General features: G+C 43.8%; 2 protein-coding genes across 2 annotated transcripts; both read right to left on the reverse strand.

Moving 5' to 3' along the window:
- Positions 1–1616: 1616 nt before the first annotated feature.
- LOC126567479 (acetylcholinesterase-like) lies at positions 1617–3657 on the reverse strand. Its single transcript, XM_050223699.1, has 5 exons — positions 3267–3657; positions 2674–3192; positions 2226–2603; positions 1853–2162; positions 1617–1777 (listed from the first exon to the last, which is right to left on the reverse strand). Exons 1-5 carry the CDS (start codon positions 3627–3629, stop codon positions 1617–1619), a joined length of 1731 nt encoding a protein of 576 aa, XP_050079656.1. The 5' UTR covers positions 3630–3657.
- A 2607-nt stretch (positions 3658–6264) lies between these two features.
- LOC126567481 (uncharacterized) lies at positions 6265–15530 on the reverse strand. Its single transcript, XM_050223700.1, has 10 exons — positions 15192–15530; positions 14587–15108; positions 14149–14526; positions 13833–14074; positions 11541–11662; positions 8030–8280; positions 7341–7859; positions 6894–7256; positions 6517–6829; positions 6265–6425 (listed from the first exon to the last, which is right to left on the reverse strand). The coding sequence occupies exons 1-10, from the start codon at positions 15528–15530 to the stop codon at positions 6265–6267; spliced, it is 3210 nt and encodes a 1069-aa protein (XP_050079657.1).
- Between the last annotated feature and the right edge of the window lie 257 nt (positions 15531–15787).

The raw sequence follows: 15787 nt of genomic DNA on the forward strand, positions 1-15787 counted from the left end.
AGTCCGTCCCCTTGCCTCAGACCCCTGTGAAATTCGAACGATTCCGACAATTCTGGATTTACTGGAGTTAATTTTAGCCGTAGCTGGATAGCCAGTTTTGCGTACCGAGAGGTCTTGTAAGTGATTCGATTTCCGAGCCTGGTGAAAACCTGCGAATGCGAACTATGTAGATGCATGAAAAAAGTATGTCTTAAAGATTGATCGTTAATCGCGATCGATTATAAAGATCAACACTTAGGACTTTGATCAGCTATCGTTTGTTGGCAAATGATTTATTATTTTATCGATAGCTTATGATCTTTCTAGAAAGAAAGAGGTAGATTTATCGCATTGATGAAAATCAACCCCTTAAACCGGAAGTATGAACCGGTTTGTTATCTACGGCTGCGGAACTTCAGATAATGCATTTTGTTGACTGAGTGACCGTCCCAATGTATCGATAAGAGAGTCGTTATGAATGAAAGCTCAAAGCTCAATCTCGTATCTGGACTCTCCAGGGGTCCAAAGTAACGTAAAGTGACGTAGGATTATCGCAATCAGTCAATGGACACGTGCCGCGACCTACGATGCTTGATAAATGATTTATTATTGCTTGTTGGAGCGTGAAAAAGGTGTGACAGTTGTTAGAGTACGCTGAGAAGTCTGTCACGTTTCGAGCTTCATTGGTACAAAGAGCTTACCTTTCGTTAAGCATTGATTGAGAAATGGGACAAGAACCTAGGCTCGTACCGTTGACACATACCAACTAGGTAGGTGATAAACATATTTTATTTAAATGACTTGAGACGACAAACTAGAGCATAGTTTAAATCAAACAGAGTCTTCTCTAGAAAAATTAACGAATGTGAAATCTCTACTGAAATATGCCGTGATACTGGGGATTGGTCTTTCATTGAAGAGATGTTGGTTTCACACAGTGGAATTATTGTGGACTGCGAAGAAAATGATCAGTGATGGCCCTACGGATGAAATGACACCTACACCACAACGGCCCGCGTTGGGGCGGCCCGGTGGTGTAGGCGACAACGGCGCCGGTGTTCATACGGCAGGACTGGGTTTAAAACCCATCCGGACCTTCCCCGCGTAGTGAGGACTGACTATCCAACTACGTGGTATCGGCAGTCTAGCAAGCCATTTCGATGGCCGGCATGACTTTTGAGGTCGTTAAGCCAAGAAGAAGAAGAAGAAGTCCAACAACGGATTGCTTTTTAATTGGTTCAAACGTGGCGTGAGAGTTATTAGCCCAACGAATCGATAAGGACGTCTACAATCGCGCAACATTCGGACTTGTTTTGTGTGGGTGAATATTAACACTGTGCTTATAGTTTGAAAGGAGTACAAAGCGAAGAGAGATTTATTTCCTAAATTTGCCTTATTCGTTCTATGTGCCACTCACGCACTGCTCAATGAAGTGGACAAATAACTCAGTTGTCGAAATACCTTTCGTCATGTTTCCGTTCGATGTTTTTGCCTGAACAGAAGGTTTTCATGAAAGAAAGTGTAAAGTGCAATGTCTTATCTTGTTTACTTTGGGACTCCGTAATAACTAAAAATTATTTAAATATTTCATTGATCGAGATTAGCTCGACAGCGTTAGGATACACGTAAATGGTTGCTCATTTCGTGGGATTTCGTTTGAGCAATAGATCAAGACATCTCTTAAGAGCATTCGATTCTCTTGGTGCTTGGGCCTTCTCAACCGTGTTAGTAAGCTCGTGCACGAAGTAATCCTTCTCTTCAGGCGGGTTGACAAGTCGAAGGTAGGGGCCAAATGGTCCTGAGAATAGAAGAAGAAGTTTGTGTGTGAGTGCGTTCGTACGTGTGAAAGATTGTCGACAGTAACTATACATACTTGAGACAGGTGGCCACGGAATTAGGTTTTCGCCCTGGGGAACGCCAGTAATCGCAAAGGATGTCCATAGATCGACCATAATTTTAGCCATTTGTGTATGCACTTCATTGAGGTTGTTCGAGGGGAACAGGAACTTGAGTTCGTCACCATGACCAACACTATTGGGCACATCGTATGGAAAACCAGGCCTCATAGGAGAAGGAGGTCCAACATAATCGAAGTTGTAGAGGTAGATTTGTCCAGGATGTGCTCTGGCGAATCGGTTGGCTTCTTCCACTGAGCCATACTTGAGTGCCAAGTTTCCAGCAATCTGAGGAAGAAAGTTGTAAATATTGCGTTGTTTGGAATCGTTGATCTTGATCAAAATACTTACATCGATGAGTACTGGAACTAACTCCAAGAAATCGGTACGACCCATTTCCTCCCAGGTAGTCTTGCTCAAGAGCTCATAACCAACGACTGCATCGACGAATGCGGCCGATCCGAATTTAACGTTGACGGTTTCGACAAACTCGAGGAAGTCCCAATCATCTTCAAATTCGATAGGTTGCGAGTCGAGGGCATATTGAAAATATTCGTTGAAGAATATGAGTCCTTCCTGAGAGTTCATACCGAAGATGATCGAGACATTTCGGAAGTAGGTGGAATCCTTAGGATGAACGGGCATGAAGTTGTTGTCTCCGAAAGGTCCACCGACGGTGATGCAAGCACCGGCTACTTTCGGGTATCCTGGGGAACTGAACTCATTTTTCTACGGAGATTAAATTTAAAAATATTATAGAGACCCCTGAAAATGCAAAACAAGTGAAGAATGTACTCACCTTGTGTTGGTCTTGAGCCTGAACGAGATCCCGAACAGATGCTTGTTTCAGGCAATTGTCGATTGCAGTTGGAGAAGTCATAGGACATCCAATGATTCTAGCGATATCGTAGGATCCTTCGGTAGGATCCTGACAGGTGACCCACGGCATAAACGTGGTCCCGGATTGAATGATGGCACGATGGAAGAGATCCTCACGTACTTGAGGGCTGTGCAGCATTGCAGACACTGCATGTCCTCCGGCGGACTCACCGAAGATCGTAACGTCCTGTGGGTTTCCTCCAAAGTGACGAATGTGTCGAGATACCCATTCGAGGGACTCCAGCACATCGTACATGGCGGCATTACCAGGAATACGTTCGGTACCAGTTGAGAGAAAACCGAGCGTACCCAAACGATACTGGATGACGACAAGGACGATGTCTTTCTCTAGCAAATATTCCGGACCGAAGCGCTCTGCCGAACCGAGTACGAATGCCCCTCCGTGGATGTAAAGCATGACAGGACGGTTAGCTTGAAGCTGATAGAAGAGAGTTGATACAGTGTATAGGGGAATTAGTCCATACAGGATGTATAGGGGAATTAGTTACTTACATCGTTGGAGTAGACGGAAAGCGTCAGACAGTCCTCAGGGTTTGGATCATCTCTCGAGAGAGTACGAGACTGGGGGCATTCTCTGCCAGGAGCAGTAACGTTCATGACTCCGGACCAGGGAAGTACACTGACTGGAGCTCGGAAGCGCTGTTCTCCGACCGGTGCCTCTGCATACTTGATGTTGAAGAACTTGTAGATGGGTCTTGAAGTCCAGGCAGTTTGACCCATGATTCCCAAAACTGATCCCAGGCCTTCGATGTTCACCACCGGTCCTTGTTCATCCTGTGCATCTGTGGTGCCGGTGATCGCAGCAATCGATAGCACAAGAAGCAGCGCAGCTACTGAATGTTGAAGGCGTCCCATGTTTAGTTCTCCGATTTACTGTGGAGAGCTATCACTTTCTGAAGTAAGCAGCCGAAATTCCGTCCTTTTATATGACTTGGGGAGCGATAGAAGGTGTTCGCTATCTGTAATGGCTCACTAGTAGAATGCGATATCGCGTGAGGTTGATAACAGCTATTCGATTGTAAAAAATGACACCTTACTTGATGTGCGTGAGCTGCTGATCACCTATATAAAAGGTGATCAAAGGTTGATAAGCTGCAAGTCAGAGATTTCGGTTTTTATGAAAAGGCGGTATCAGGAATGGAGTTATTGTCTGTGGAATCAGTAACAATCTTTAATCAGGTGTGGCTAGCAACATACTTTCGAGCGGAAGTAAGATTTGGGAGACTATAATCTTTATTCAATTTGTTACGAATATATTTGGGGCGGAAATTCCGGTCACACTTTAATCGTTGGTTTTCCCCATATCAAAGTACTTTCACGCAGCTTTGTCATGCGATTTAATAGAGGAAGGATTGTATCAGAGGATACTTTTTACCAGTTCGTTGAGGATGAAGGCGATGAAAATTCTTTACTTCATTGGTATTTTGTGGCAGAAGTCAGTCACCAAGCGAGTAATGTTTTTAAACCTTCAGGTAAAACTCTCTCAGATTTGTCTTTAAAACTAATATGCGGTGTTTTGAGAAGTGGAAGACTTACAAGTATTGAATTCCATGGAGTTAAGGATTGGTGCGGTAATATAGGGGATAGCATGGAGTAGACGCATGGCAGGACAGAAAATCGATCCTGGAATCCCTATAAGACCGATCCCCTATAGTGAGGACTGACCTTCTTACTACTTGTTACCAATAAATCTAATAAGCCATTGTACTGCTTGAATGGATGAATGTAAGGATTATACGAAAATTCCGTTGATCAGCCTCGGTTTATGTGAAGAAACATTCGATATGTTTGCTTATCGATAGCTAATTGGGCTGTCTATAAAGACCGATGATGGATTTATTGCATTCATTGAACTCAACCCCCACTACCGGAAGCATAAACCGGTTTGTTATCTTTAAATGCGGGACTTGAGATAATGAAATAAGTGCATTTTGATAGTCTCTTCCGAAGGGTCAGCCCAACGTATCGATAAGCAGGTCGTTATGAATGAAAGCTCAAAGCTCAATCTCGTATCTGGACTCTCCAGGGGTCCAAAGTAACGTAACGTAAAGTGACGTAGGGTTATCGCAATCAGTCAATGGACACGTGCCGACGTACGATGCTTGATAAATGATTTATTATTGCTTGTTGGGGCTTGATAAAGGTGTGGCAGTGTTAGACACGGACGTTTCGAGAAAGTGACTCGGACTCTGCGGGCTTCTATGCTCAAAGCTTTGTAACCTGCCTTGGTTTCGAGTTAGAGCAATAAAATATAATAAGATGCAATAGTCTAATAGGACATTACACTCATGCCTAGCATGTCATTGCGAGTTCTATATGGGTTATTTTGTTGGTGAAGATGTATCCTGAATATGTTAAAAAAAAATTAAATGAATTTTTCAATAATCGGAATAGATTTGGTTACCTTCAAAATAGGCTTCAATAGGAGCAAAACAGATATGCCATCGTTTTCTAGTCATCGAAACATTTTTTTACGTTTTTCCTTCAGCGATTTCTCCTCGATCACCTTCATTGACTCGAAGTGGCATCTATGGTGTAGTTACTTAATTTTTGGGAACAAAAAGCAGTTACAGAGAGTCCTAGTCTAGTTAATATGGTGGTTCCCTGAGGACATTTGGTTGGACAAAAAAGCGTTCACAATATGAGCCTTGCGAGACGACGGGACGGTGTGATGAATTGTGATTTTACTTACTTCTAATCTCTTACGTTTCTTACGCACTTTCTTCCCAAACGTTAATTGCAAATAGTATTCTTTATTTACTTATTGCTCATCGTTTGGCGAATCGTTTCGTGAGACACGCTTAAGTCATTAGCAAACTTTCTGAGTTCAGTTCAGTTGAAGACGTTGTTGGATGATCAGTGCGGAGCAATTCTTCGACTTCGTCTCGAAACTCTATCCAATTGTTGTTTTTGATCGATATTGAGTCTCGGCATTCACATGCGCAGTTCTACTTCATTCCCTGTATTTTTCAGAGAGAATAGAAGGAAAGACCTGCTATTTTCTTCTTTTCCCGTTGTTTGATTTTAGGCTAGAATGTTCCTTGGTAAAGAGCGTGCGTCTCGTTTAATGGGGATCATCAAATGTTTGACTTCCACCTTCCCCTTCCGCACCCTCGAACAAGCCCCATTGACTCGACCAATGTCTTGTAACCTATTACCATACACGTTTTCCTATTCATTTTCGCCCTAAACTAGAGACTAATGAATCTAAATTGTGAAACCTCTCAGGCAGACAATGACATTTATTAAATTAATGAAAAATTACATGAACAAATAGATATAATGCAGTTTTATGCAAGAAATAACTTCGCAAATGCAGTCCTTTAACATTTTCATAGACAACAAAATGTAGATGCAAAAGTTTGTGATTTTATTTGAACCTAGGTTCGATTGTTTCATTAAAGAACGGAGCGAACCTAATACGTTCTCATCACTACTGATAACATAAGAATAGTTTCAGTAGACATACAAGGATTGCCGGAATTGTCGATCAGTTCTTGGGATCCCGCTTGCGAAATAGATTTACACAACTTTTAAGATCGTTGGATTGTCTGGGTCCTCGAGCCTTCTCAACACTGTTAGTAAGCTCGTGCACGAAGTACTCCATCCGTTCTGGTGGGTTGACTAGTCGGAAGTAGGGGCCGTATGGTCCTGGAAGGGCACGTAAGAAAATTTAGGTTAAAATAAAAACATTAGGAAAGATAAATGTTTTCTTTTTTTGGACAAAATTTGCAATACATACGAGATACAGTGGGCCATGGAATGACGTTGTCAGCCTGTGGTACACCAGTAGTTGCGAAAGATGTCCATAGACCAACCATGATTTTAGCCATCTGAACGTGCACTTCATTGAGAACGCTTGACATTGGGAAGAGATACTTAAGTTCATCACCATGCCCAACTGTGTTGGGGAAGTCATACGGAAATGCTGGGGTCACAGAAGACGTGAGTCCTGCGTAATCAAAGTTGTAAAGGTAGATTTGTCCGGGATGCGCCCTAGCGAATCGGTTAGCCTCCTGCATCGATCCATACTTCAGGGCCAAGTTTCCACTAATCTGCAGAAGAAAATAACAGTTAAGTTTCTTAGAGGCCTAAGAGGCGATCGATTGGAATACTTACATCAATGAGCACAGGCACTATTTCGGAAAAGTTAGCACGATTTATTTCCTCCCAGGTAGCTTTGGTCAAGAGCTCGTAACCAACGACAGCATCGACGAAAGCGGAAGATCCAAACTTGACGTTGAGGGTTTTGACAAACTCGAGGAAGTCCCAGTGGTCTTCGAATTCAATGGGTTGCGAGTTCAGGCCATCACGAAAATATTCGTTGAAGTATGTGAGTCCCTCCTGAGAGTTCATACCGAAGATGATTGGAATGTCTCGAAAGTAGGTAGACTCCTTAGGATGAACGGGCATGAAGTCGGTACCGATAGTGATGCAAGCACCGGCGACTTTCGGGTATCCTGGGGAACTGAATTCATTTCTCTGCGGACAAAATGCATTAGAATGAAACAAGATACAAGACGTTGAGGCTTAAAAATATTAAAAGCAATGTAAGTATGTACTCACCTTGTGTTGGTTTTGTGCTTGGACGAGATCCCGGACTGATGCATTTTTCAGACAGTAATCGATCTGTCTAGGTGATGTCATGTTGCACCCAATGATTCTAGCGATTTCGTAAGCTCCCTCGGTAGGATCCTGACAGATGACCCACGGCATAAATGTGGTACCGGATTGAATGATGGCACGATGGAAGAGATCCTCACGTACTTGAGGGCTGTGCAACATTGCGGACACTGAATGTCCTCCGGCAGATGCACCGAAGATCGTAACTTGGTGTGGGTTTCCTCCAAAGTGACGAATGTGTCGAGATACCCACTCGAGGGACTCCATCACATCGTACATGGCGGCATTACCAGGGATACCTTCCGTACCAGTAGAGAGGAATCCAAGCGTACCCAAACGATACTGGATGACGACAAGGACGATGTCTTTCTCGAGCAAATATTCCGGACCGAAGCGCTCTGCCGAACCGACCACGAACGCACCTCCATGGATGTAAACCATAACAGGACGTCTAGCTTGAAGCTGAAATTAGAGTCTAGGACTTGAAAATATCCATTTCAGGTGCATAAGTTAGAGGCTGATAAGAGTAAGAGCAAGAAGGTAAGAGCTGACGTGGTTTTAGCATGTCTAGTAAGCCATTCGATGGCCGGCCTAACCTTAGCAAATCTTGATGAAGTAAATGTGTTACTTACATCGTTGGAATAGATGGAAAGCGTCAGACAATCCTCGGCGTTTGGATCATCCATAGAGAGAGTACGAGCTTGAGGGCATTCTCTGCCAGGAGCAGTAACGTTCATGACTCCGGACCAGGGAAGTACACTGACTGGAGCTCGGAAGCGCTGTTCTCCGACCGGTGCCTCTGCATACTTGATGTTGAAGAACTTGTAGATGGGTCTTGAAGTCCAGGCAGTTTCTCCCATGGTACCCAAGACTGATCCGAGTGCTCCAATCCGCACTAATGGGCCTTGTTTATCCTGTGCATCTGTGGTGCCGGTCATCGCGGCAATCGATAGCACAAAAAGCAGCGCAGTTACTGAATGTTGAAGGCGTCCCATGTTTAGTCCTCCGATTTACTGTGGAGAGCTATTACTTTCTGAACCAAGCAGCCGAAATTCCGTCCTTTTATATGACTTGGGGAGCGATAGAAGGTGTTCACTATCTGTAATGTAAATGCTATCTGTAATGCGATATCGCGTGAGGTTGATAACAGCTATTCGATTGTAAAAAATGGCACCTTACTTGATGTGCGTGATCTGCTGATCACCTATATAAAAGGTGATCAAAGGTTGATAAGCTGCAAGTCAGAGATTTCGGTTTTTACGAAAAGGCGGTATCAGAAATGGAGTTATTGTCTGTGGAATCAGTAACAAGCTTTGCTGGAGTGAGATTTGGGTGACTATAATCTTTATTCAATTTGTTACGAATATCTTTGGATCGAAAATTCTGGCAGATGATACTCCACAGTGGATGTCCATAAAGACCGGAGATAGATTTATTGCATTGATTAAAGTCAACCTCCAAAACCGGAAGTATAAACCGGTTTCTTATCTATAGCTACGGGCATTGAGATAATGAAATAAGTGTATTTGATAGTCCCTTCAGAAGCACCAGCCCAATGTATCATGTATTTATGAATATGAAAGCTCAAAGCTCAATCTCGCATCCACATCTCTAACTCTCTTACTCTCCAGGGGTCCAAAGTAACGTAACTTAAAGTGACGTAGGGTTATCGCAATCTGTCAATGAACACGTACCGATGTATGATGCTTGATTATTTATTTATTGCTTGTTGGTGTGTGATAAAGGTGTGGCAGTGTTAGATACGGACGTTTCGAAAAAGTGACTCGGAATCTTCGGGCTCCTATGCTGAAAGCTTTGTGAGCCTTGGTTTCGAGTTAGAGCAATGAAATATAATAAGATGTAAAAGTCTTATAGTACTGTGCAGTCTAGATGTCAATCCCTGAAAACAAAGTCCAAATTAAATTTTTTTGTGATCATTGCATTTAATTATTTGGTCGTGGAAAACGTTGAACACACTAACGTAAACGTAATCTTACTCAATCAATCTAAACATGAAAGCTTATGATGCTTGATAATTATTTTATTTCTCCATTTGCCGTGATTAGATCGACTGCTTTAGGAAAGGATCTGAAGTTGCATATAAAGTGTTGGAATCGTTGTTCAGTTCTTGGGATCTCGTTTGAGGAACAGATCAAGACACCTCTTAAGGGCGTATGATTCGTTGGATGCTCGGGCCTTCTCAACGCTGTTAGTAAGCTCTTGCACGAAGTACTCTTTCTGCTCCGGTGGGTTGACTAGTCGGAAGTAGGGGCCAAACGGTCCTGGAAGGGAAATCAAAATATAGTTAATATGTGCATAGGCATCCATTGTTCAAAGAGCTGTCAGTTCCGTTGTTCTTCCACAGCTACTGAAAGGAAGTTTCATAGGCTGCATTTAATTTTCTAATTTTTTCAGTTGTGCATGTAAAAACGTAAATACAAAACGGTTTGGCTCAACAGCGCTTTGGAAAATTTGAAAACAAAGTCATTGTGGCAATACATACGCGATACAGGTGGCCATGGAATCACGTTGTCAGCTTGAGGTACACCAGTAATCGCAAAGGATGTCCAAAGATCGACCATGATTTTAGCCATTAGCACATGAACATCACCAAGGTTGCTCGTCATCGGGAACAGGAACTTGAGCTCATCGCCGTGCCCAACACTGTTAGGGAAGTCATACGGGAAACCTGGTGTCACAGGAGACGGCGGACCAACGTAATCGAAATTGTAGAGATAAATTTGTCCAGGGTGTGCATTAGCGAATCGATTGGCCTCTTCGACTGATCCATACTTGAGTGCCAAGTTTCCGGCAATCTGAGGAAGAAAATTATTAATGTTGAGATGCTTGCATGTACTGAAACTAATTGAATTGTGAACTCACATCGATGAGCACTGGAACAAGCTCCGAGAAGCTGGCACGGCTCACTTCCTCCCAGGTGGTTTTGGTCAAGAGCTCATAACCAACGACAGCATCGACGAAAGCGGAAGATCCAAACTTGACGTTGACGGTTTTGACAAACTCGAGGAAGTCCCAGTGGTTTTTGAATTCAATAGGTTGCGAGTCGAGGGCATATTGGAAATATTCGTTGAAGAATATGAGTCCCTCCTGAGAGTTCATACCGAAGATGATCGGGACATCTCGGAAGTAGGTAGACTCCTTAGGATGAACGGGCATGAAGTCAGTGCCGATGGTGATGCAAGCACCGGCTACTTTCGGGTATCCCGGGGAACTGAACTCGTTTTTCTGTGATAAACCAAGTACAATGTAATGAAATTGCGTTACACCTACGATGATATAATGACTTACCTTATGCTGGTCTTGAGCCTGAACGAGATCTCGAACAGACGCTTGTTTAAGGCAGTTGTCGATTTCGTAGGGTGTAGTTAGGGGACAACCAATGATACTAGCAATTTCATATGCTCCCTCGGTAGGATCCTGACAGATGACCCACGGCATGAACAATGTACCAGACTGGATAATGGCGCGTTGGAAGAGACCCTCACGCACTTGTGGGCTGTGCAGCATTGCGGACACTGCATGTCCTCCGGCGGACTCACCAAAGATCGTAACGTCCTGTGGGTTTCCTCCAAAGTTTCGAATGTGTCGAGACACCCACTCGAGGGATTCCCTTACATCGTACATGGCGGCATTACCAGGAATACGTTCGGTACCAGTTGAGAGAAAACCGAGCGTACCCAAACGATACTGGATGACGACAAGGACGATGTCTTTCTCGAGCAAATATTCCGGACCGAAGCGCTCTGCCGAACCGACCACGAATGCGCCTCCGTGGATGTAAACCATAACAGGACGGTTAGCTTGAAGCTGAGAGATGAGACTTGATGTTAGATACGTGCATAACAGGCGTAGAGATGTATGTGGTACTTACATCGTTGGAGTAGACGGAAAGCGTCAGACAATCCTCGGCGTTCGGGTCGTCGGTAGTGACTGTCCGAGACTGAGGGCAGGCTCTGCCCGGGGCAGTTACGTCCAAGACTCCAGACCAGGGAAGTACACTGACTGGAGCTCGGAAGCGCTGCTCTCCTACTGGTGCCTCTGCATACCTGATGTTGAAGAACTTGTAGATGGGTCTTGAAGTCCAGGCAGTTTCTCCCTTGACTCCCAAGACTGATCCCAGACCTTCGATGTTTACCACCGGACCTTGTTCATCCTGTGCATCTGTAGTGACCGTGGTGATCGAGAGCACGAGTAGCAGTGCAGCTACTGAATGTTGAAGTCGTGCCATGTTACTAGACTGTGGTCTAGTGGATACGTGTCTCATGTATGAAAAGCAATCGCTTTCTGGAATAAGCATCCGAAACTGCATCCTTTTATATGGGCTGGACAGCGGTAGAAGCTACTAGGTCGCTGAGGTGTTCGCTATCTGTATTGGCTTACTGGGAACATTAGATATCGTATAAGGCTGATAACAGCTATTCGATTGTGTAGTAAATTGCACGCGACAGGAATGGATTATGAACTGGTTGCACATGATGATGATCGCAAATGCACGGATGCGATTAAAAGATGATAAGTTTAAGAACCAATGATACTGGAGATAGCTTAACTGATCGAGACTCTTCAGCAATCGACCGGTCTGTGAATATGTTGGTTAAATTGAACGGCTGTTGCTGAGCTAAAGGCAAGTCCGATAAGACCGTAGTAAACAAACATATCAATTGAACGGATGGTAATTTTTGTGAGCGTTATCAGAATGTGAGTCTTGTCTGTGTAATCAATAATAATCTTTGATCACGCCGTATCACCAACGTGTAGACGAGCGGAAGTAAGATTTTAAGACTGCAATCTGTATTAAATCATGTATAATGTTGAGTCGTCTGGATGGTTTTTCCCACAGTAAAGGATTGTATTGGGTATTGTTAACCTTGAAACATGTGGTTAAATTTTCGAAGTGATTTATCACACAACATAAAATGTGTTCGAAGAAATACGCATCAACAAAGTATTTCTTTGACTTGGCTTAAAGAACTTCTATTCTAGGGCACGCCGGTCATTGAATGGCTTTTTAGACTTGATGATACCACGTAGATGAGTCCTCACTACGGAGGAATATTCCGGATGGGAACCCGGTCCTGCCGTGTGACGAGGTGGCGTGGCTTTCGCCTCTATCACCTGGCTGCCTCTAACAAAAAAGTACTTTTATATAAACTTTCTCCTGTCGTGGTTATGCCGGCTGTGCTATTAGTTTTGAAAGACAGATATTGCTGATCAGGATAGATTTCGTTTTCCCTTTAAAAAGCATTTTGATGCAGTATGATATCAGATAAATTACACGTCCTTTTCTTGTAACGGCTTTTACTATTGAACACCTTTATGTCGACTGATTGTTGTGATGAGTTCCGAGGTTTCACAAACAGATGGCGCTGTTTTCACATCAACAATTGCTTCTTCTTTTCAGAATAGATAAGACGAGTATGTGTTGCATTTTTATCTATATAATTTGTAATTATTGCACACATTACTTGTCAATTGTTACTGTTGTAAACAAGCGGTGTTTACACCGACCGCTGCTGTCATTGTCGGAATTTAATTCGTATTTACGAAGTTGTCGGAAGAAAGCTTCGCGGTCGGGATAACTGAGTTCCGCGGTGAGTGAAGGACCAGGACGAGAAATAGGTTCATAAAAGGGCTGAACAACGCGTGAGCGGCATTAGTACCGCTAGAAAACCAGAAAATAAATCAAACTAATTTTTTGCTTCGCTCCACTAAAATAGCGTTCCTAACTAATTCAAGACTTTTTTTTCACTGTGTTTTCTACAGTTACTTTTGCAATGAAATAATTATTTTACCCTGTTTTTTCCCTGTTATTATTACCAAAATTTCAAATTAAATTGCTACTCTTTGATTGAGAAATAATATATATTTCGTGTTGTATATGGCGGTTATTACAAGCAGCTGATATTACTGTGTTTTTAATTTATTTTTACGCAACATGTTGATACAGGATTAAATGCGCTACTAATTCGCTGTAAGAATTATGCAAACGCATAAACACATGCCTATTAACATAGAGCATTGTATGCAATATTCAACCAAAGATTACTAGCAAAACATAATTTTCGGCGACTTTATTGACGTAGGTGGTTAAGTGAAACTAGAGTTAAAGCAGCTATCGCAAGTGTTACTATGAAAGACGCAGACATGTTTCCAATAGTGTGTGCTGCTGATCTATCATGAGCACTGACTGCATATTCGTCGTAATAGTTGGTTCCGATAGAAAACGGATCGTTGATGTGCAGATATGGACCGGTAGGACCTAGGAGTAACAAACATTCGCGGTTATTATTCCGTTGCCATGTACTGATCTACATCTTCTTACCATTAACTTTTGGCCAAGTTGGCACACCTCTTGACGACTTTGGTTCACCCTCAATTGCAAAAGAGGTCCAAAGGTCGACCATAATTTCGGACATCAACGTATCAGCGGCGTTGAAATTGGTAACCTCCATCGGGTAAGGAAACAGATACATATTTTCATCGGAATGGTGTGCTCCACCTTTGAACGGATAGTGCGAAGTACTGGCCCCATAACCAAAGCGAGTGTGTTCACCCTGGTAGTCGAACGAGTACAGGTATGTTTCCTTCTCGCTGTGCCTCACGTTGTTTTGTACGTCTCGTAAAACAGGCGCTTTTATGACGATTGCTCCAGCAATCTAGGTGAACGAAAAACAAAACCTTCTTGAGCAGGACAGAAATAAAGGAAGGAAGAAGGAGCTCATAAACTTACATCTATTAAGCCTGCCATAAGCTGCGAGAAGTTACCACTCTTGAGATCCTGTTCCCCGAACAAGGCTTCAATTTCGTATCCGGCCAGTGCTCCGCTATGCTCGTCAATGCCGAAGACACGGTTGGCCGTGTCGATTAAGTCGTACTGATTGAATTGCGTGTTGTTGATCAGTTCCATCGCTGCCAGCATATCGTACAAGCCAGTCATCATGAACGATCCGTCGTGCTTTGTTGCACCGGCCATCATACGCACATCTTTGCGTACTTGTCCCGATCGTATCACGTGGATAGGATCCGCATTAAGAAAGCCGGACGGTCCACCAATAACCATGCCACATCCGCCAATGTTGTTGACTCCCTGATTGAGCATTCGATCTTGCTGCAAAATATGTCGTTAGTTGTTTAGTGAAACCATCGAACCTGAGCTGATCTTTCTTACCGAATGCATATTGAGCGCATTGATCAAGCTTAGCACCGGCAATTCTTGCAAACATCTCTCCACATCCTCTATGGGTCGCACTATGTCACAACCAGCAAATCTGGCAATTTCTTTAGCGTTTTCGATCGGATTAGGATCGATCGCCCAGGCACTGGTTGATCCACCGGACTGTAGGATCACTTGGGAGAAGTAGGATGCCGGCACTAATGGACTGTACAGCAATGCGCTAACAGCTGCCGATCCGGCCGACTGTCCGAAGATGGTAACACGCTGTGGATCACCGCCAAAATCACTGATATGGTCCTGTACCCATTTCAGTGCCATAATCATATCAAGCATGGCGGCATTGCCCGGAATGGTGGAACTCATCGTAGAGAGAAAGCCAAGCGCACCAAGCCTGTACTGTATGGCGACCAGCATAACGTCACGTTCGAGCAGATAATTTGGAGGATGGTCGGCAGCGCGACCAAGCGAAAATGATCCACCGTGGATGTACACCATGACGGGGTATTTCGCTGTCACCTGTAGGTTGAATTCAAATGAGAATCGAAACGACAACATGTTTATTAATAGGGATGGCTTTATCAAGCGTCAAAATGACTTACATTTTTCGTGTACACCGATAGCGAGAGACAGTCTTCGACCGCTGGTGTAATTTCGCCCGGATTGAGCTGATCGGTTACACCGGACTGTGGGCAGGGTCGTCCAGGTTGAGACACATCCTTGACTGCGGTCCACGGTACGATCGGTACCGGTGCCCTAAATCGTAACGTTCCGACCGGTGCCTCTGCGTACGGAATGTTTAAAAATTGGTACACCCGTTGCTGGGTGCGGGCGGTCACCGTTTCGGATCCGGTCACCTGTCCGAGGCCCTGAATTTGCACCGTAAGCGCATTGGAAGCTGTAGCGAGACACAACACCGACAGAACCGACACGAGCAACATCTTGCTAATGACTGGCACGGTCTCCGGCACGACGTAATCTACCTTACAACACAATCCCCGACCGCTGATGACCGTTGCTCGGGGCAATAAATTGCTGACTTTTGACGATAAAATGATAAGAGTTGGATAAGGGGCCGCCCTTGTGCTTGAGGTGCGTCGATAATAATGGCGAAAAAGGGAGAGCGCGTTTAACGGGCGGTGTGATACATACCGTTGTCAAATAACGTTGCTTCGATAGTTACACCATAGATAACAAT

The sequence above is a fragment of the Anopheles maculipalpis genome, chromosome 2RL, assembly GCF_943734695.1.
Source record: "Anopheles maculipalpis chromosome 2RL, idAnoMacuDA_375_x, whole genome shotgun sequence".
NCBI classification, from domain to species: Eukaryota; Metazoa; Arthropoda; class Insecta; order Diptera; family Culicidae; genus Anopheles; species Anopheles maculipalpis.